We start from the raw sequence: 23,968 nt of genomic DNA, 5'->3' as shown, positions 1-23,968 counted from the left end.
CTTATAAGACCATGTCATATAGGAGCAGAGTTAGGCCATTTGGCCCAGAGTTTGTTCCACCATTTCATCATGGCTGATCCATTTTCCCTCTCAGCCCCATCTTCTGCCTTCTCCCTGTATCCCTTCATGCCCTAACAAATCATGAATCCATCAAGCTCTGCTTTAAAAGTACCTTATGAATTGGCCTCCACAGCCACTTGCGGCAAGGAATTCCACAGATTAGCTGCTCTCCAACTAAGGAAATTCCTCATCTCAGTTCTAAAAGGACATCCCTTTATTCTGAGGCTCTCTCTTAGACTATCACATATAGGAAACATCCTCTTCACATCCACTCCATCAAGGCCTTTCACCATTCGATGTGTTTCAATAAGGTCATCCCTCTTTCTTCTGAATTCCAGTAATCACAGACCCATTGAACACTCTTCATATGACAAGCTTTTTAATCCCAGAATCCTTTTCATGAACTTCCTTTTAACCCTCTCCAGTTTCAGCACAGTTAAGAGGCACAAAATTGTTCATAATACATGAGTGCTTTATAAAGCCTCCACATTACATCCTCACTTTATATTCCAGTCCTATTGAAATGAATGCTTTATCGTATTTGCCTTACTCACCACAGCCTCAACCTGCAGATTAACCTTTAGGGAAACCTGCACAAGGACTCACAAATCCCTTTGCACCTCAAGTTTTTCAGTTTTCTCTTCATTTAGAAAATAGTCTACACTTCTATTTCTACCAGTGCATGACCAATTACTTCCCGATGTTGTATTCCATCTGCTTCCTTAACACTGCCTGCCTCTCCACCTACCTTCATATCATCCGCAAACTTTGCCACAAAGCCATCAATTCTGTCATCCAAGTCACTGACTCATAACGTTAAAAGAAGTGGTCCCAATACAGATCCAATACATTGGAACACCACTGGTCACCAGAAGCCAATCAGAAAAGGCTCCATTTATTTCCACTCTAATTCCTGTCAATCAGCCAATGCTCTAACCATGCTAGTACTTTTCCTGTAATACCATAGGCACTTAATTTGTTAAGCAGCCTTGTGCTTGGCACCTTGTCAAAGGCCTTCTAGAAATCCAGGTTATACTACATCCACTGATTCTCCTTTGTCTATCCTGTTCATTATTTCTTCAAAAGATTCTGACAATTTTGTCAGGCAAGACTTTCCCTCAAGGAAAACATGCTGACTACGGCCCATTTATCATGTGCCTCCTTGTAACCACATCTTTAACAATTAACAACATCTTTTCAACCACTGACATTGGACAAACTGAACTATAACTTCCTTTCTTCTGCCTCCCTCCCTTCTTCATGAGTGGAGTGACATTTACAATTTTTTATTCCTCCAGAACCATGCCAGAATCAACTGATTCTTGAATGATCATTACTACGCCTCCAGCCACCTCCTGGGGTGTAGTCCATCTGGTCCAGGTGATTTATCCACCTTCAGACCTTTCAGTGCCTCAAGAACATTCTCTTTAGTAATGGTGACTTAGCATTTTCCTGCCCTGACACTCTCAAACTTCCGGCATACCGTTAGTGTCTTCCACAATAAAGACTGATGCAAAATGCTTATTCAGTTCATCCACCACTGCCTTTTCTCCCATTATTACCTCTCCAGCATTGTTTTCCAGTGTCTGATTTCCACTCCCACCTCTCTTTTACTCTTTATGTGTCAAGGAAACTTATGTGTAGCTCTCAATAAAGAACCTCTTAATAAACCTGAGGACTATATGTATCATTTACTAATGCACTCTTCTATATTTATCTCTTAGTACATATACAAAGAAGTCTGACACGTTTGTTGAGCACAATTCCTCTTTATATGACAATGCAGACTCTGCCCAACTAAGGCAAAAAGGTCAGCATAGACAGGGAGGATCAGGGGACCCATCTCTGCATTGCTCAGTGCTTCCATTATTACTGCACTGTGCTCACTGCAGTTGCAGTGTACTTGTTTAGAAGCAAAAGGCAAGTCTTTGAGATCACCACATCCTGCATCTTCATATCTCTGACTCCCAGTCACATCCATCAGTTCCTGAACATTGACCAGATCAGAACAACGTTTGAAACTGAAGGAAAGTGATCAGCTTCTGGCCTAATTACAACTTCCCAAAACACGGTAAAATCGGCAGCTCAGAACTCTAGCTGAACAATCCCAAACCAATTACATTTCAAACCTATAAATGTCTCACAGAACACACACAAAATGCTGGCAGAACACAGCAGGTCAGGCAGCATCTACAAGGAGAAGCACTGTTGACGTTTCGGGCAGAGACCCTTCGTCAGGACTAACTGAAAGGAGAGATACTAAGAGGTTTGAAAGTAGTGGGGGGGGGGGAAGGGGGAAATACGAAATGATAGGAGAAGACCAGAGAGGGTGGGATGAAGCTAAGAGCTGGAAAGGTGATTGGCAAAAGTGATATAGAGCTGGAGAAGGGAAAGGATGATGGGACAGGAGGCCTCGGGAGAAAGAAAGGGGGAGGGGGAAGCAGCGGGGGGAGAGAGGGGGGAGAGAGGGGGGAGAGAGGGGGGAGAGAGGGGGGAGAGAGGTGGGAGAGAGGTGGGAGAGAGGTGGGAGAGAGGGGGGAGAGAGGGGGGAGAGAGGTGGGAGAGAGGGGGGAGAGAGGGGGGAGAGAGGGGGGAGAGAGGGGGGAGAGAGGGGGGAGAGAGGGGGGGGAGAGAGGGGGGAGAGAGGGGGGAGAGAGGGGGGAGAGAGGGGGGAGAGAGGGGGGAGAGAGAGAAAAACAACTAATTATGTCAGGGATGGGGTAAGAAGGGGAGGAGGGGCATTAACAGAAGTTAGAGAAGTCTATGTTCATGCCATCAGGTTGGAAGCTACCCAGCCGGTATACAAGATGTTGTTCCTCCAACCTGAGTGTGGCTTCATCTTGACGGTAGAGGAGGCCATAGATAGACATATCAGAATGGGAATGGGATGTGGAATTAAAATGTGTGGCCACTGGGAGATCCTGCTTTCTCTGGTGGACAGAACGTAGGTGTTCAGTGAAATGGTCTCCCAGTCTGCATTGGGTCTCACCAATATATAAAAGGCCACACTGGGAGCACCGGACGCAGTATACCACACCAGCCAACTCACAGGTGAAGTGTCGCCTCTCCTGGAAGGACTGTCTGGGGCCCTGAATGGTGGTGAGGGAGGAAGTGTAAGGGTAGGTGTAGCACTTGTTCCCATCCATGGCCTCCTCTACTATCAAGATGAATCCACACTCAGATTGGAGGAACAACACCTTATATACCGGCTGGGTAGCCTCCAACCTGATGGCATGAACATTGACTTTTCTAACTTCCGTTAATGCCCCTCGTCTCCTTCTTACCCCATCCCTGACATATTTAGTTGTTTTTTTTCCTCTCTCTCTGCCCATCACTCTGCCTGTTCTCCATCTCCCTCTGGTGCTCCCCTCTCCCCTTTTCTTTCTCCCGAGGCCTCCTGTCCCATGATCCTTTCCCTTCTCCAGCTCTGTACCACTTTTGCCAATCACCTTTCCAGCTCTTAGCTTCATCCCACCCCCTCCGGTCTTCTCCTATCATTTCGCATTTCCCCCTCCCCCTACTACTTTCAAATCTCTTAGTATCTCTCCTTTCAGTTAGTCCTGATGAAGGGTCTCGGCCCGAAATACCGACAGTGCTTCTCCTTACAGATGCTGCCTGACCTGCTGTGTTCCATTAGCATTTTGTGCATGTTGTTTGGATTTCCAGCATCTGCATATTTCCAAATGTCTCATAGCATTATTGGTTACTAAGAATCTCAGTGATCTTCACCAGTTCGACCACACAGCTATAACGGATCACTCAGTCTGTTGTCCATATAAAAACACAATTTATATGCTCACTAAGCTTATATTTATGGAATATTTCAATGCCTCATCAAACAGCAATATTTATAAAAGTAGATTAAAAAAACAAATTAAAGAGTAAATGAATAAAAGACATGGTGTCACAGTGCAAATTTAAAAATACATCTTGGCACTACAATAGTTCACCCAATTACATTACAGGCCAAATAATACTTCAAAAGAACTACCAAGTTTATTAAAAATGCACTTATTCCTCCAGCTACACAATCAGAGTCAATTCAATAGCTTATTTCTATGCAACAGTAGAATGTACAATGCTTGATCTACTTGCCTAACTAATTTGTTAAACAATTTTACACAGCAACATTTAACAAACAAACAGAATAAGAGAAGGATGTGATTAGCAAGAGGCTCTTCTCTATAGAAAAAATAAAAAAGATGTCTAATATGGCAAACATTTTGAGAATTACTAATCAAGACTTTAACATTAATTCACCAACTCCATGAATTACCTGAAACCAGATCAGAGATCTGACCAATGTTTTATAATATTGGGAGAACAACATCCCTGATCTTGCATTTCACACTCTGAGTGATGGCATCCCATTTTCCTTCTTAACCCAGTTATCCACCTGCAATGTCACCTTTACGAATCTTTGGACATACACATTAAGATCCTTTTGTTCCTCAATATTTTCTAGGGCCTTACCATTCATGGTCGATATTCTAGCCTCATTAGTACTTGCAAATTCTTCACCTCACATTTATCAGAATTAAACTCCTCCTGTCACTTCTCAACCCATTTCAGCAATACATCACCCTGTGCAACCTAAGGCTACCCAGCGCACTGTCAACCTTTGTATCATCTGCAAACTTACTGATCATCCCATCTATATCTACATCCAAATCATTCATGTATTTCACAAAAGCAAGGGTCCTAATACCGAGCAGCACCAATCAGAGAAATCCAAACATAAAACTTTAGCCTCTATCTTATTGCTAAGCCAAATTTGAATCCAATTTGCCACTTTGTCCTGGATAACTTTTTGGACCAGCCTTTCATCTAGAGCCCACGAGATCCAGGGCAAGTTATCAGAAGTATTAGCGACCCTAAGACATAGGAGCAGAATTAGGCCATTCAGCCCAAGTCTTCTCCGCCATTCCATCATTGCTGATCCCAGATCCCATTCAACCCCATACACTTCCTTCTTGCCATATCCATTGATGTCCTGACCAATCAGGAAATAGTCAACCATCTAAATTTACACAGACTTAGCCTCTATCACAGTCTGTGGCAGAGCATTCCACAGATTTAAGACTTTTTGGCCAAAACAAAAATCCTTCTTACTTCTGTTATAAAGGGTCACCCCTCAATTTTGAGGCTGTGCCCTCTAGTTTTAGATACCCCTACCACAGGAAACATCCTGTAGGTTTCAATGAGATCCCCCACTTTCTTCTAAATTCCAGTGAGTACAGGCCCAAAGTTGCTAAATGCTCCTCATATGTTAACTCCTCCCATCCTTGTGAACTTACTCTGGACTCTCTCATTGGACAACACATCCTTTCTGAGATATGGGGCCCAAAAGTCTTGGCAATACCTTAAGTGTGGCCTGACTAGTGTCTTATAGAGGCTGAGCATCATCTCCTTACATTATTATCTCCTTATATTCTAAATTGAAGTCCATGAAAAATGTAACTACTGAGGAGACAGGCACAGAGTCTATAGATGGGAGGCAAAATAGCAGTGAGGTCATGGACCATGCACAAATTACAGAGGAGGAGGTGTCTGTTGTCTTGAGGTAAAGTAGAGTAGATAAATCCCCAGGGCCTGACAAGGTACTCCTTTGGACCTTGTGGGATGCAAAGGCAGAAACTGCAGGGACTCTGGCAGAAATATATTTAAAACATCCTAAGTAACCTGTGGTGTACAGGAGGTTAGCTGGTGTTGCTCCACTGGTTAAGAGAGGTTCTCAGAGTAAGCCGGAAAATTATAATCTGGTAAGCATGACATCAGTGGTCAAGTTACTGGAAGGTATTCCAAGGGACCAGATATACAGTACAAGTACTTGGATGATCAGGGACTGGTTAGGATAGTGAACATGCCCTTGTTTGTGGTCAATCATGCTGAACCAATCTTAGAAGTTTTTAAGGAAGTGATCAGGAAAGGTGATGAAGGCAAGGTTCAGTCACTAGGCATTCAGGATGAGGGTGGAAATTGGATTAGAAATTAGATTCATGGGAAAAGCCAGAGAGCAGTAGTAGATGGTTGCCTCTCTGGCTGGAGGCCTGTGACTAGTGGAGTACTGCAGGGGTCAGTGATGGGTCCATTGTTCTTTGTCATCTATGTCAGCAATCTGGATGATAATGTGGTTAACTGGATCAGCAAATTTGTGAGTAGCACCAAGATTGGGTGTTTAGTGGACAGCAAAGAAGGCAATTAAATTTTGCAGCAGGATTTGAACCACCTGTAAAAATGGCAGAATAAATTTATTGCAAAAAATTTGAGGTGTTGCACTTTATGAGGGCAAAACAGGGTGGAGCTTACACTAGGAGTGGTCAGGCACTGAGGAGCATGGTAGAATAAAGTGATCTGGGAATACAAATCTATAATTCCTTGAAAATGGCACCTAGGGTCATAAAGAGAGCTTCTGGCAATAGAACTTCATAAGTTGAAGCATTGAATACAGGAGTTGGGATGTTTTAGTTGTACAAGATGTTAGTGAGACAACATTTGGAATATCATGTGCATTTCTGGTCACCTACCTAAAGGAAAGTTGTCAACAAGATTGAAAGAGTGCAAGGATGTTGTCAGGACTTGAGGACCTGAGTTATAGGGCAAGGTTGAAAAGGTCTGGACTTTATTCCTCAGAATGTTGAAAATTGAAGGGCATTGATTAAGATAGACAAAATTATGAAGGGGCTAAGTGTAAATATAAGCAGGCATTTTCCTAATAAGATTGTGTGAGACTACAACTGGGTTAATGGTGAAAGGTGAAATGTTTAACAGGAACGTGAGGGGGACTTTCACTCAGAGGGTTGTGAGAGTGTGGAGCAAGCTGCCAGAAGTGGAGGATGTGGATTCGAATTCAACATTTAAGAGAAATTATAGATAGACACATATACATAGCATAGGTGCCTAAGACGTTGGCACAGTTTTGTACTTGTCAATGTGGAGTGGAGAGCAAGTTTATAAATCTGGCAGAGGCAATGGATTTTGGGAAGGGCATGGTAGTGCACTATGGACAGTGTGTGGGACAGGTGGCAGAGAAGCAGGAGTGCCAGGGTGGGCACTTTCTCCCTAAGCCTCCCGCCCCATGATCCTTTCCCCTTCTCCAGCTCTGTATCCCCTTTTGCCAATCAACTTTCCAGCTCTTAGCTTCATCCCTCCCCCTCCTGTCTTTCCTATGATTTTGGATCTCTTTCAAATCTCTTACTAGCTCTTCTTTCAGTTAGTCCTGACGAACGGTCTTGGTTCAAAACATCAACTGTACTTCTTCCTGTAGATGCTGCCTGGCCTGCTGTGTTCCACCAGCATTTTGTGTGTAAATTGATTTGCACCTGTTTCTCGGTTTTCCATTTCAAAAAGACTTCATTGGCTGTAACTACTATAGAACCTGCCGAGTTCATAGAGGGTGCTTAAAAGAAATGCAAGTTTCATTTGTTTCATTCCTCGTTAGTCAATTCTACACAAGAAATGCTGTGTTGGATCTTTGAAAAATTACATAAAATTCAATGACAACTCTACTGGAATTTTCTGACTATTAATCCTAATTATTTATTTATCTATCAGAAATAAAGCCCAATATTTGTGCTGCTTGACTTCCAAAATAAAGCACTAATATGACAAACACAGGAGATTCTGTAAATCTTCAACAAACACACGAACTACTGGAGGAAGTCAGATAGCATCTATGGAGCTGAATAATCAGCTGATGCTTTAGGCCAAGACTTTTCATCACCTGTGGAATGGAAGAGGTAGGAAGCCAGATTAAGATGCTGGGGTGAGGGGCAGAGTACAAGCTGGCTGGTGATTGGTCAGGCCTGGTGAGGGATGGGGTAGAAGTAAGAAGCTGAGAGGTGGTAGGTGAAAGAGGTATCTAGTAAGAGTCTGACAGGAGACGACATGGAAGAAAGGGAGCGAAGAGGGGCATTAGAGGAAGGTGGTAGGCAGGTGACGAGAAGAGCAGGGTGAGGGAGGAACCAGAATGGGGAATTGAAGGAGTGAGAAAGGGGAGGGGGAGAATTGCAAGAAATCAGAGAAATCAATGTTCATGCCATCAGGTTGGAGACTGCCAGACAGAAAATGCTCCTCCCACCTGACTATGGAAGTAGAGGAGGCCTTGGGCCAACATGTCAGAATGGACATGGAAATTCAAACTGAAGTGGATGGCCACCAGAAAATCCTGCCTTTTGTGGAAGACAGAGCAAAGGTGTACGATGAAGTGTCCCCAGATCCCGATTTCCAGCATCTACAGATTTTCTCCCCAAAACTATATTCAATTGGGAGACTGATGGTAGGTTATGCTGGACTAGGAGCACTAGATATAATAGATGACCCTTGACAGATTTGCATGTGAAGTGTCAGCTCACCTGTATGAACTATTTGGGGCCCTGAATGGTGGTGAGATGGCCCTGGGAGATGTAAAGGCACTTATCAAGCTTGCAGGGTTAAGTGCCAGGAGGGCGCACACACACCTTCCCCCCTCACGATTTCAACTATCACCTTCTAGCTTGCAATCCTTCCAATTCTGGCATCTTCCCCCTTCCTTTCCAGTCCTGATGAATGGTCTGGACCTGAAACAATGACTGTGCAGTCACTTCCATGGATGGTGTCATGTCTGACCTGCTGAGTTGTGTGTGTTATTTAAGGTCAAGACTTATATTGCCTTAGGTAAAGTAAACAGCTCTAAGCAATTACATTTGAGATTGCTTTGTTTGAAAATGCTTATAGATGCCGTAAAAATATATGTAACAGTTAAGTAACCAAAGTTAGTTGTATTAGATTGAACTCCAAACAGCTAACTTGTTAACAATGCAAGATAATGTACACCAAAGTAATTACCTTCTGTTGTTATCTAGGAAAGGAGAAGAGGTTCCTGGAACAATAACTAAAGTCTTGTATTTCAATAAAATCCAAGTTTCACAGGATCAACATTACAGCCGTCAATCTGGTACCACCCTGGAACAGTTAAGTATTGGAAAATCTGCTTTGCTCTTCTGGAACACATCAGATTGCATTCTGTGCTGGTTGGTCAGAGGAGCTAGTCAAATGTTGTTTTCAATATTGAACAAACTTAAATCTTACTTTATAAGGCTTACTTTCCTTTCAGTTTCTAAAATGTGGATCTTCTCTTGACTTTATGCATCTCCACAAAACCAAGCACAGTAGCCATATCCTTTTTACTGTGTCATTCCATTAAAACATTTTATAGCCACTCAATTGTTCAAGATATCTGGCCTGCCTGAACACAATAATTCACAATGTTTGATGGATTTGTTCCCTCAAACCCACTGACATGGCTGTAGATGTAAACTTTATAAACCACAGAAAAAAGTGAAATGTGTAATTTTAAATGTTCAACAATTGTGCAATTGGGCTATTTTTGTCATTAGTTTATGTTACTTAAATGAAGCAAATACAATCATTTTCAATTAAAATTGGAACTGAACAACTTGGCTTCTTTGTAAGGAGGAGATAACATAGTACAAAGAGCTAGTTAAACTCACTTCAGGGTGCTTATAGAAGTTCCATTAAGTTAACTGCAAATTAATAGTTCCTTTATTTTGAATAAAAAATTTGCCTAATTACATTAAAAAATAAATCATATCAAAAAATTGCAGAAACTTTAACAATGATCTGAAAATTGAAGCTGATTTCTGAAAATATGAATTGAATGCGAGACACCCATCTTCATACATTGGCGCTTAATGAGGTTCCAAGACTTTCCTGAACAGGAAACATTTTACAGTAAACTATCATAAAATATCACTTCAATCTATGTAGTTCAATGCTATGAGTAATCAATATTAATAACTTAAATGTACAATCCACAGAATTCTGTTTTCTCTAATTATCTTGTTAAGTATAGTCTCACACAAAATGAATATGCTTCTCATTTATCTTTAAGATATTTAAAAAACAAAAATAACATACTATAATTTCAAATTATTGAGCAAATATTTGTCACATTAATGGACATACAGCATCATATTCAGATAAACAATAATTCTTTTCTGATATGGAAAGATTAAAGGAAACTTTAATAAATATTCAAATCAAGGCTTTCATTTGTAATGTTGGCTAAGCAGAACAAATTCCAGTAGGACAAAGTGCAATTGTGTGTAAAAATTTTAAAACATAATATTCATTATTAGTACACAGTAGAACAAAAAGACCCAAGTAAGACGGCTGTCAGACAAAAATCCTCACCATCATTTGAACACTCGAACTGGACTTCCTTTTCTGACCAAAGAGAAAGAAAAAGAAGATAATTTTGATAGTTTAAAGAAATTATTTCCTCAGAAACTGTCTTGTGCTGCAGTAAAAATTATCTAGAAACAGAAAAAAGTTCCACAAAATGGAAGGCGAAAGTAAAACACAATTAAAAGACAGAGATTTTCATCAAAATTAGTAGTGAAGAAGAAAGGAAAACAACTAACTTGGCAAAAGAAAAAGAAATGCAACACATACAAGGCACGAAGGTTACAGTAGCTGCTAAATAATACAAAATACTCTTATAATATTTATTGCTGTTAATGAGCTGAGATTACATATGGCACAACGGGATGATAGAGTTGCAGTGAAACACAAAACTCATTTGTTTTCAATGCTGAATTTATTTCTTATGGTCAAAAATCAAGTTGACCTGAACAGATAAAACATTTCTTTGTCTAGCTATGTGAAAAATAAGGCTAATCATGTTAATGTTTAAAACATCTTAGACAAATTCACTAAAATATTGCATGGTTAGATGTAAAAAGGAAAGATCTGTTTTTTTCATGTTTCAGCACTCATTTCTGATAAACTGCAAGAGACACACACACACAAACTTTCACCTTCTCCAGTACTGCTAGATTATACAAAAACTTGTCTCCATCTAACTTCCATACACCAGTCTGCAATATAACATTGACTTCCCCATAAGCTGCTGCACAAAAAAAACTTTAAAAAAAGATATAAAATTTCCAAGAAATGTATTTCAATAGCCATGAATTCCAGGCCACCCCACCACCCAAAGTGAAATGTAGTAAACAATCTTGCCTGGTTATTTACTGTCACTCCTGAAGTTCAACTGTATACTCTTGTCTTGGGAATGGATCAGCATTTTCTGCAATAGCAGCTTTCTGGATAACTTTATTTCTTCACAATGTTCTTTTTGGAATTTTAACTACATTGTCATGCGAGCAATACCACACAGAATTGGGAGTTTGCAAGATGCCCAAATTATTTCCCTTTATCTCACTGTCCTTCCACTTACAATTCGTCCATACAGTGCATGAACCGGCATTAAAACTCTTCCATGCCATAACATCGATATTTGTTATTAACAACATATTCAATCTTATAGCAATAAGTCAGACCGTCAGCAAACACCGTATACTTCAGATTGCAATGTGGCATATCCTTCAACTAAAAGTACCGCATAAATTACCGAGTTGTCATAATGTTATTAGAGCAATTGTTGAAACGTCTGGAATTTTAGTAGGTACTTATACAAGTATGTTAGCTGTAGATGTTCCCATGCAACTAACTTACCAATGAAGTGGAGTTAATAAGTACCTAACACATTTCAACTTTACAAAATTTTACACTAATACTTCATAGGAGAATAATTTAGAATGGGATGCATCTGTATTGAATAAAAAACGATTGTTAAAAATAATACAGGTGAAAGGTATTGTTGGCCAGAAGGAACTACAATATGCAATTAGTGGATTTGATGAATCAAGGACAAGGGAAGCAGACATACCAGTTGTCTTTGTTTCCCATTCTGTGGTTTCTGAACTCATTCTTGCTCTGGGACAATCTAATCAGAGCAATCAAATGTGGACACAAGGAACTTCAGGTAATTACCTGCTAAATCTGAGACCATTCTCCAAGGAGTAGCTACTTATTATGTAAAATATCACACCTACCTCTAGACACTATCTAGGTTGCTTCATTTCACTGGTTTGGACCAGTCAGAGTGTAAAGACACAAATATTCAAGGCTGGGGTGGGCAGAACCATGAAACAATGTTGGCTGTAGCCCTGTACAATGACCAGTAAGAAGGCGACCTTGAGCCATTCGGATGGAGATCAACTGATGAGTAACACTACAAGAGCCATGAGCTCCAAATACGCAGGGGCAATAACAACAGAGACCAAACTTTGTGGATAAAGAGGACCCCATGGACGTGGAGATTGGGACCATGAGGAATACCTGGCCAGTGTAGACTCCTTTCTGACTGCTCAGGGAGGGTCTGGGATTATAGCGGGGTACACACAGGTAGTTTGTTTATGAACCCTTGTGCTTTTTAGTTGAGACAATCAAAGTTACTTGTTGGTACAGAATCTCTGTGCCTCATTGATCATTTTTACTGGGGTGATTCTTGTAATGGTATCTACACAAGCTTACATTTGAATGGAAGAAAGTGCTTATAAGAGTGGTTGGTGCAGAGTGTTGGAGTCTCATGTTCAATACCTTAAATGTTTCAACTGGTAAGAATAATGGCTTGGGTGTGATTGAGAATGGCAAAATCATGGTTAAGTCATTGTTCAAGCAACCCAGAAGTCTAAAACAGTGATTTAGGCATCTTTTAACCCCATCACACTGCTGTGAAGTTTGCATTCAATAAACTGAATAAAAACAAAAATAAAGCAGCTGTTTCTATGCTGTACAATACTATGACTCTGGGGAGAAAACTCAAATTCCATCCCAAGGACAACTGGAGATGGTAAATAAATGTCAGTCTTTACAGCAATGCCCAGATCCCAAAGATGAATTTTAAAAAAGCATGATTAAGCAGAGGAAGTTAATGGGCATTGGAGAAAAATTAATAGCTCAACTTATCCTCAGTATTAGTGATAAAAAGATTCTCTGTAGAATCAGCCTGATCAACAAGAGCAATTACCTCAGTAAAAGTACTAACATTTAAACTAAAGGTCAGAACCATTTAGCAAGTGAAAAATCGACACACATCTTCTCAACCATAAAACTATCATTTGAATTCCCTACCCTCAACCTTCTACGGTACATTTCTGTTGAGAAACTTCTCAGGACCAGGCACAAATATTGAGTGAGGCCAGAGTCTGAGGATTTCTGCAGTAACTCTCTACGGATACTGTTGTAGAATACTATCGTTGCTATCCCACTTTCACACTACTCACCTACTATATTTATTTAGTTTTGTAACTTAGTTATTTTTTTAATGTCTTGCACCGTATGCCTCTGCTAAACAATTTCACGGCATTTATTTAGTGATAATAAACCTGATAATGGTTCTCCTTACCATCGAATGTCTTTCCACCACCAATGCACAATCCATAGTGCAAAATAGCATGTATTACTGGAGTCAAAGTAACTTTAAGTGGACATGAAAAATGAGGCAATCCCCTATTAATAGCTGTCAACATTTAGGTGACAAGGGATTTATTAGCAGTCATTTTTTTTCTTGAATAGAAAACATGTTATACTTATTCCTAAATTAAAGCCTTGATTTAATATTTCTTAGGAAATGGTGTTTCACTTGTTGACAAGCTGATCACTGAAAGGATCTTAATGGCACAAATGTTGATAATAACAGACAATAGGTGCAGGAGTAGGCCATTCAGCCCTTCTAGACAGCACTGCCATTCACTGTGCTTATGGCTGATCATACACAATCAGTACCCCGTTCCTGCCCTCTCCCCATATCCCTTGACCCCGCTATCTATAAGAGCTCTATCTCTCTCTTGAATGCATCCAGAGACTTGGCCTCCACTGCCTTCTGGGGCAGAGCATTCCACATATCCACCACCCTCTGGGTGAAAAAGTTTTTCTGCATCTCTGTTCGAAATGGCCTACCCCTTATTCTTAAACTGTGGCCTCTAGTTCTGGACTCACCCATCAGCGGGAATATGCTTCCTGCCTCCAGTGTGTCCAATCCCTTAATAATCTTATATGTTTCAATCTGATCCCTTCTCATCCTTCTAAATTCCAGTGTATACAAGCCCAGTCGCTCCAATCTTTCAACATATGACAGTCCCACCATTCTGGGAACTAACCTTGATAACCTACGCTGCACTCACTCAATAGCAAGAATGTCCTTCCTGAAATTTGGGAGACCAAAACTGCACACAATATTCCAGGTGGGGTCTCACCAGGGCCCTGTACAGCTGCAGAAGGACCTCTTTACTCCTATACTCAATTCCTCTTGTTATAAAAGCCAGCATGCCATTAGCTTTCTTCACTGCCTGCTGTACCTGCATGCTTGCTTTCATTGACTGATGTACAAGAACACCTAGATCTCGTTGTACTTCCCCTTTTCCTAATTTGACTCCATTTAGATAGTAATCTGCCTTCCTGTTCTTGCCACCAAAGTGGATAACCTCACATTTATCCACATTAAACTGCATCTGCCATACATTTGCCCACTCACCCAACCTGTCCAAGTCACCCTGCATTCTCATAACATCCTCCTGACATTTCACACTGCCACCCAGCTTTGTGTCACCAGCAAATTTGCTAATGTTATTTTTAATCCCTTCATCTAAATAATTAATGTATATTGTAAAAAGCTGTGGTCCCAGCACTGAACCTTGCGGTACTCCACTGGTCACGGCCTGCCATTCCGAAAGGGACCCGTTAATTGCTACTGTTTCCTGTCAGCCAGCCAATTTTCAATCCATGTCAGTACTCTGCCCCCAATACCATGTGCCCTAATTTTGCCCACTAATCTCCTATGTGGGACTTTATCAAAAGCTTTCTGGAAGTCCAGGTACACTACATCCACTGGCTCTCCCTTGTCCATTTTCATAGTTACATCCTCAAAAAACTCCAGAAGATTAGTCAAGCATAATTTTCCCTTCATGAATCCATGCTGACTCAGACTGATCCTTCTACTGCTATACAAATGTTTGATGCATGTTTGCTTACCATATAAACTAAACAAGATATGCTTTCATGATCTCTGGCTGCAAGACACAAGCTGAACAATGAAGTACTTTATACATACTATGAACAAGGAAATTATAGCTGTCCTCCTGTGATATATTGACAATTATTTGAGTTCTATTTTCAAAGGGACAGAGTCAGTTCCTAGTCCTATAAAGAAATGGTGCAATCGCTCACACTACATCACCTTTGGAGAGATCTGCACAGCAACATCTAGAAATATGAATTGCTCTGCAGTGCCTCGATGCCCTATAAAAATTCAAAGGCTGTACTAACTACTAGTACAATCACGTGCACCATCTTCTGCAGCACAACTCAGACAAGAAACAAGAACTCTGTCATGCAAAAAGTCTGCTTCTGATGATTTGGCCAAGAGGTTATAAATTTCCCTGCTCTCATCAACCCATACAGATCAAATGCCCTAAATACTGTCTTCTGACAATCCCTCTACTGCAAAGAGGGCAAAATAAATATCAGTTATTTCAATGTAATTTGCAGCATTTTGTTCGCTGTTTCTAGAAATAATAATTTACTTAGAAATACATACACAGAAACTACCACATTAAAAGATAGTAAAAATAATTTATCAACAGTTGCCAGAAAGTTTTCCCTGTATCCACTAATTTTGCAGCTGATTTCTTCATTATTCAATTCTTGGTGCACATACATAAAATTAAAGCTTAACTGTTAACTCTAGCATTGATACAGCTTAACATGTAAGCACATCATTTCAAGGAATTTCTTGTCATCTTTTTCCTCAAAGGCTGCAGCAGCTACATCACTATATTGTTAAAGGCATCATCTTGTTAACATCACTATGCATCAGCACATTTATAAAATTAGTTTTAGAGGAAAGGAATACATGAACATACGACATATGAAAATATAACACTACTTATTAATTTTCTAAGCATCAACTTGTCATGCCAGGGCCTATCCTCAATAGGAATGTTCCTACATGATTTCATCCATATTGCAAACAAACCTGCATTTATCAACAATCTCCGCTTGGAGTGCTGTGTATAATTCTGGTCACCACATTATAGGAAGAATGCAGATGACTTTTAGAAAGGGAACACAAATGGTTCACCTGGATTGGAGTACCCCAGCTATACAAAAAGAGGTTGGACAAAGTTGCACTGTTCCTTCTGACGTGTTCAAGGTAGAATGGGTGACCTGATATGTCTATAAAGTTGTGGGTGGCATGAATAGGTTAGATATCGAAGAGTCTTTCTTTCTCCATGGTGGTAATGTCAAATGCTGAAGAGCATAGGTATAAAGTAAGAGAAGAAAAGCTCAAAGGAGATTGTCAAGGCACTTCTCCACTCTTGTGTGCACAAAGATAATAGTATGTGCTTGTAATACAGTTGCAGGGGAGGTGGTGGAAGTAGAGGCACATAGACCGGCACATGAAGAGGCAAGGAAATCAATTATGTACTGGTATATGAGACTAATTTAATTTGGCATGGTCAGAGTAGATACAATAGGCTGGAAGACATGTTCTCACCCTGTACTCCATGGAATGCCCTCTATTCCTTAATCATTATCTGTCCCTTGCTGAGATAATCCAAAAGTGCAGGTACAGCCTTCACTGTCACCCCAGAATCTTCCTATCATTTCTTTCCCCTCCTTGTGCTTTTGGACTCATCCCAACATTGAGAATTCGACAGGCCACAATTTCTTGCTTTCAGACACTGGCTTCCTTCTGTGTTATGATTCTGTGATTCACTGTAGGGACAAATTTTCACTTATGCAACAACTACTTCTCCCCAACAGCTCTTCATGTTGAACTTCATGTACGATCTTCTTGTCTCTTTCCAGCTTAGGGGTGAGTTACAAATTTCACAATGCAATTCAACATTACCTCAATAATTAAAGTGCCATTTTCATTTCCAACCACTGTAGTACCCACACTGAAATTCATCCTCTATTTACCATACACAGTGCAAACACCATCTACAAATTCACTGATAAGACAACTGTTGTTTCCAGAAACTCAGATGGTGATGAGGACGTATACAGAAGTGAGATAGATAATTCTAGGAGTGATATAACAACAACCTTGCACTTAATGTCAGTGAGACCAAGGAATTGATTGTGGGCTTCAGGAAGAAGACGTTAAGGGACACGCAACATTCGTCACCAAGGGGTCAGCCGTGGGAGGGCTGAGCGGTTCCAAGTTCCTGGGTGTCAGCATCTCTGAAGATCTATTCTGAGCCCAACATATTGATACAATTATGAAGGAATGCTTAGTGGCTATATTTTATTAGAAGTTTGAGAAGATTTGATATGCCACCAAAGACACCAGCAAATTTCTACAGGTGTACAGTGGAGACCATTCTGACTGGTTACGTCACCACCTGGTATGGAGGGGCCCCTGTACAGGATTGCATTAAATCTGCTGAGGGCTGTAAACTCAGCCAGCTCCATCATGGGCCCTAGCCTCCCCGGGGTCAAGGACACCTTCGAAAGGTGATGCCTCAAAGTGGCATCCATCATTAAGAACTCCTGACATCCAAGACATTCCCTCTACTTATTACCACCATTAGGAAGGAGGTACAGAAGCCTGAAGACACACTCAAGAAACAGCTTCTTTCCCTCCATCAGAATTCCAAACAGTCCATGAACCTATGAACACTACACCACACTATTTTTGCTCCTTTTGAAATAATTATTTTAAATACAAATTCCTTATTGTAAGTTATAGTACGTTTTACATAATGCACAAATTTCATAATATACTGTATGTCAGTAATAATGAACCTGATTCTGATTCCAAGTTGTTCAGCATTCACTTCATTCCCCGCACTTCATTTCACTCTGAAACAATGCTTATCCTCAAATTAAATTGACCTACTGTATCAGAGTTAAAATCTTACTTATCATGTAAATGTTTCTCCCATATCTGTTCTGAAGGTCACTGTTTGAAATTTACCCTCCTTCTGTATTATTGGCAGCATCGTCTTTGTTCTGAACTTTGTTCTCCCTAACCTGTGTTGTCTTCTCAACTTGAGAAATATCCCAAAACAATTGCTTGATCAGGTTTCTCTCTAAATCTGACCTCATATCACATTATTTCACTGAAGTAGAAAGCTTCAATGAAATAAACTCAAACACTTAAAAGTATTGCAACAACTGGACAAGGAAGCAGGAAGGAAAGAGATGAACACTGGATGCTCTTTCAGAGTGTGGACACAGATGCAACTGGCCAAATAGCTCCCTTCCATGATGTACAGTTTCATTATTCTGAGATGACCTGATTGTTTATTGAACATCTTCAGTACCTCTTAACTTCACATTCAATTACTACCATATAAACACTTCAAAATTCTGACACAAACCACTTCCATGAATAATTTCCGAAGGTCTTTCAGAAGTCTCCAAGGCTCAGTCCTTTTGATCCCTCACCGCCATGCTTAAGAATCCTCTCATTTTTGATTTAGTTTTCCCACTTACTAATAACTTCTGATTTGGTTTCCCATAAATTCTTTCTCTGTGAACTCATACATTTAATTTTATGGCAAGGCATGTGGAAATGATGTTTCCTTACATGTGAAGGTCAAATACAGATTTTTATCAAAATTTTTAACCAAGAATGAACCCTTAATTATCCAAGACATTATACTTAATATTCAATTATCAATTAAATAACTTAAAACTGCAAATTCTAACACAAAAATACACATGTATTTTGGGTACACATATTTAAACTAAATTGAGCAAACACACAAACACTAGTTGAAATTAATAAACTAGAGCTGAGGAGGAAGCTTTGGAATTAAATTCATGAGTTCTGAATATAGACCTAAATTGAGAAAGTTCCACCAGTTTATAAAAATGGCCAAGCAATATCTCTTCATAGAATTCATTATCTTGCTTCAAATTTTGAAATATTTTATAACTTAATACTATCATCCCATTGTGAATAAGTAACTTATAACCTAAAAAAAATCCAGTTAGAAGTTTAAATGCAAGGAAATTATATTGCAAATACAAGTAACCAAGGCAGGATGTAAACAAAGTATCTGCAAGAACATAAATAAGTGAAAAAAATCCCAATCATATCTTAGGCTTTAGCAATACAACATCATTAACTAATTGAATTCCATAAATAGTGAAAACAGTATATAAATCATGCTAAAATAATTCAGCATTGGCTAATGCAAGGAAAAGCTTGCCCACTTGAAGCAGATGAAATGAATGAGAAATGCTAACATTTTTTTCAGAAATCTATTACACATAGGCATGATTAGTGGCATCTTATATCGTATAAAAATACTATAAATGTACTTGATATAGAGAGTAGCCAACAGCTCTACAGAAGATGTAAATAGCAATTGCTAGCAAGCATCTTACATATACTGTCAAATGCAAGTAACTAGAAATAGGCAGAGAAAGGGTTTATGATCCCATTTCATGGGAATTACTTCTTTTCAATTCAAGCATGCTTATCTATCTTAAATGAAGATAAAGATCAAAGACAACTTTTTTTGTGTAGCATCAAAATCATATTTGAAAATTGGACTACGTGCTGGGACACTTGATTTTTTTTGTATAGTAAAAATCATCTTTTAGCAGGAAATGAGGCTGTGCAGCTCCATACAGCTCATGTTTTCCACCTGGCCTGTGAATATATTATCAAAGCAGTAGCCTCTCTAAAACAGGATTAGGGAAGAGAATGGTTGAAGCTTCTGACAGTTAATCACACCTTCCTTTGAAACATTTAATTCTAGCACAGTTTGTAAAAAGGTTAAGATTCCATATCATCTGTTTAAAAATAGTTTGAACGAAACAGTTGCACCATTATTTGATGCATCAGCTTTTCTATGTGATGTTCCTGCAGTTGAACAATATAAATTGTAGTGTCTTCTTTCAGAATATTCCAAATAAAAGCTGTTGTTTCCATATGCAGTTGCAATAATATCCCAGATAAGGATGTGAGAAGTAGGCAGTTTACAATAAATTTTTTTTCCACAAACTTTGCTCCTCTATATATATATATATATATAAAACACCTGGCACACTTAATTTTTAACTAAATAATTAAAGGGCTATAAATTTAGTTTTGTAGCTTATTTGCTTGGCCATGATAATCTTTTGTCAAAAGAAAACAAACCACCTACCTATCCATAAAATTTAGCACCTAGTGAGTCTTACAATATTACTAATCCACCTATCCTGATCTCCTAATCCTCAACCAACATCTTCTAGGGGCATTAGTAACCTAATATTAACTAAACCATACAGCTTTGGAGAAGAACTAGGCCATTCAGACCATTGAGACTGCTCCACCATTTGATCATGGCTGATCTATTTTTCTCTCAACCCACTCTCCCGCCTTTCCCCTGTAACCTTTCAGGTCTGACTTATCAAGAATCTAACAGCCTCCACTTTAAATACACTCAATGACCTGACCTCCACAGATACCTAGGGCAAGAAATTCCACAGATTCACCACCCTCTGGCTAAAGAAATTCCTCCTCATCTTCATTCTAAATGGACATCCTTTTATTCTGAGGTTGTGCTCTCTTAGGCCCAGACTCCCCCTATTTTGGAAGCATCCTCTCCATGTTCACTCCCTCTAGGTCTTTCAACATTTGATAGATTTCAATGAAAATCCCTCATTCTTCTAAGTTCCAGTGAGTACAGTTCCAAAGCCATTGATAAGTCCTTCAATCTCAGAATCATTTTCGTGAACTTCCTTTGAACCCTTTTCAATATCAGTCAGCAAATCCTTTACTAGGTACGCAAGGTACTAATGCATTGGCCTTTACAGGAGGCATGGAGAAATGATGCAGTTTATCAGTAACTTTGAAAGATTTACTGAATTACAAATGAAATTTCTTGAACTGCTTTTGGATTAAAGAAGTTTTCTTCAATACTTCAACAATGCAACAGGTGCTTGTTGCTAGGGCTCCACAAATATTGAAGTATGGGTCGATTATAATAACCAAGGTCTACTCTGATTCAAAACATTAGTGGGAAATGGCCCAACAGAACTGTATTTCAAGTTTTATAAGACTAACGCATTGGTCAAAGGTCAAAACATTTTAGTTCTCTGAATTGTGCCTGGAGCTAGCAAATTAGAAGTTGAACAATTCAATTCTTGGAATAATTCAAATCAAGATAAGTTATTCATATATCCATGATTCTGATTTTCCTCTAAATTAAATCCCTTTCCATAGATATGTATAATTTCAATGACAGAACTCCTTAATTGATCTGTCTTAAAATCACACAAACAGAAACGTAGAAATATTATAGCCAATGCGCCAATACTCAAATTCTAGACAGGAAAATAGATTCTAATGAGATTCAATACATTGTATATTCCCAGCTGAACATTTTTAAAAACTTCAGATATTTCTTTCCATTACTAACTTTATCCTTATTTTCTTGGGTGAGCAAAAACCTATTGAGATCATTACATTTTTGCAAATACAGTAGATTCCAGTTAGTTGGGCTGTTGATTAATCAGGACAGACACTTCTTTGGGACAACACTTAAAGAACACAAACTAGTAGAGAAAATAGCTTGGGATTCCCTTCATTTATTTAGGATATTCTGCCGCTTAACTGGGTCAAGTAAATGTTGCCGAACAGTTTCTAATTATTGTCAGTCACATACGCATCATGTAGTTATTTGACATGACACCATGCTTAGACAAAACAGTTTTTAAAATAGTGTCTATGTGTGTGTTTCTGTTCAAAAAGCAGCGATTTTTGTCACTGATCATTATCGAGTAGTAAGCAGTAAGACAATGCATTCAGACAATGCTCACTGCATTCAGACTTGGAGATGCTAAAAACATGGCCAGGAATGAATATGAAATGATTCTACTCCTGAAGATATTGACAGTCATCTTGAACGCTACAATGGAAATGAAGATTCTGAGGACACTCAGACTTGGAGCTGCTAAAAACATGGCCAGGAATGAATATGAAATGATTCTACTCCTGAAGATATTGACAGTCATCTTGAACGCTACAATGGAAATGAAGATTCTGAGGACACATTCATGAAAAGCATTGTATGAAGGCAGTTCATTAACTACACCAGATGTCTGTAACAATTTTGTTCATTTAAAGTCAAACAAAAGATGGTAGCATGTACTGGATTAATTCCTCTGTTGAAAACTAATAGGAACTACAGTACTTTAGTAGTTTTGGCAGTGTTCCAATTCATTCTGTATTTCATATAAATGCATAATTTGTTACTGAGTTAAATGGTAGGTTATCCCTTTTAATTATTTCTATGAAACTTCAGTTAATTGGGGCAGCTGCCTATTTCTATGAAACTTCAGTTAATTGGGGCAGCTGCCTAATTGGGCCAAAATGTACCGGTCCCAATTAACCAGAATTGACTGTAGTTGGAAATTGAGCTGTTGGTTAATATAATGTTGAGACAACTGAAGCTGCAGAAACTAAATGAATAAATATGTGACAAAGCAACTTAAATTTCATAGTGCAAGTATTAAATTTAAAATGCCAGTTAATTGGATATATCAGTGACGCAGCTAGACAAAGCATGTAATCAAGCTTGTTATTTCCTAAATAAGTCTTGCAAATATGCAATTAGTGCTATATCTAGAAGTTATTTTTGTAATTGAAGAGGATTTTCTAATCTAATCTCCACAATTGGAGCCAGCAGGAGAGTTTGACTTGCTTCAGTGTTACCTGATGTCTTGTCTGTAAGGGAAGAATTGGTTAAAAATAAATGGCAATTTGTGTGCAGGATGGGAATCTATTTTGGTGAAAACCACTCAAGCCTGCAAGTTTGTTAACAGTGATGAAAACAGAAAAGAAACACACCAGATAAATTCAAATCACAGAAGTAAGAGCACAATTTGCTAGTCTGTGTTAAATTCAAACTTACCTTAACTCCATCTGTCTTCTTATTCATCAGACTTTTTGCTGCTGTAAATTGACAACATATATTGAATTTAGGTGCAAAGTATTCAAGAATCACAAGCATTTTTTTCCTTTTGGCAAAGTCAGTATCATTTAACTTGCAACAACACAGCAGCGGCAGTGGCAACAGTAGGAGGTACAGAGCTGCTGCATGTTTTGTTGCAGCTGAAAGCAATCATAGTTAGGCCGAGGAAACCCAAAGCAAATTTACTGATGGCAGGCAAAAGTCAATTTGAAATTCAAACAGCAAGCTGGGATTATTAATCAATCAATCAATTAATCAGACAGTGATTGCTTCAAGATGCAAACATTCCCGATTAGTGGCTAAGGATCTTACCTTACAGGGAACATATTCCAAATAAAGTGGAAAAAGGAAAAAAAAGGGTAGGAACAAAAAACAAACAGGTTTATGATCAGGTTACTTCTGTCTCATCATTTTGTGACACAAAGTATCTAAAATCTTAAAGGAAATGGGGATGGTGTTTCCTTGTAACTGACTTTACACAAGTTTCCAACAAAAAGTAGTGAGGAATTAATAAAAGACCATTGCAGCACCCATCATCAAAGACCACACCATCCAGGCCATATTATCTTTGTGCTGTTGGCATTAAGAATAAGGTACAGGAGACTCTGGAACACATACCAGGTTCAGGAACAGTTATTACCCCTCAACCATTAGGCTCTTGAACCAGAGTTCACTCATCTTCACTCATGCCATCTTTGAACTGTTCCCACAATCTATGGACTCCCTTTCAAGGACTCTTCATCTCATGTCATTGGTATTATCTGTTGTTGTTGTTATTATTTTGTTTTGCATTTCCACAGTTGGTGACTTTTGCACATGGGTTGTTTGTTCCTTTGGGTGTGATCTTTCAATAATTCTACTATGTTTCTCATATTTACTGCAAATGCCTGCAAGAAAATTAATCTCAGGGTTGTATATGGTGACACATAAGTCCACACTACATCTGGACAAAAATCTTTAAGAGATTTCTTAAAATACATAACTTAAAGAAGAACATTACTCTAGATGGGTATATAAGAACTTTTGAACAGTATTTTTGGAATGTTACGGCTATAAATAAAAAGCTGATATTAATT

The 23,968-nt window shown here is 39.0% G+C and overlaps 1 protein-coding gene across 7 annotated transcripts in view; it reads right to left on the bottom strand.

Annotated features, from left to right (window-relative positions):
• LOC132404565 (calcium/calmodulin-dependent protein kinase type II subunit delta) overlaps positions 1-23,968 on the bottom strand; it is a 460,565-nt gene that overhangs the window by 69,207 nt on the left and 367,390 nt on the right. For 4 of the 7 annotated variants that reach the window (XM_059988784.1, XM_059988786.1, XM_059988789.1 and 1 more), the window contains exon 13: positions 22,833-22,873. In XM_059988784.1, coding sequence (XP_059844767.1) covers positions 22,833-22,873 — 41 coding nt within the window. The remainder of the gene's footprint in view (positions 1-22,832; positions 22,874-23,968) is intronic. The other 3 variants (XM_059988785.1, XM_059988787.1, XM_059988790.1) reach the window with 1 other exon arrangement.

This window comes from Hypanus sabinus, chromosome 14 (genome assembly GCF_030144855.1).
Source record: "Hypanus sabinus isolate sHypSab1 chromosome 14, sHypSab1.hap1, whole genome shotgun sequence".
NCBI lineage: Eukaryota > Metazoa > Chordata > Chondrichthyes > Myliobatiformes > Dasyatidae > Hypanus > Hypanus sabinus.
This window is presented reverse-complemented; position numbering and strand designations above follow the sequence as displayed.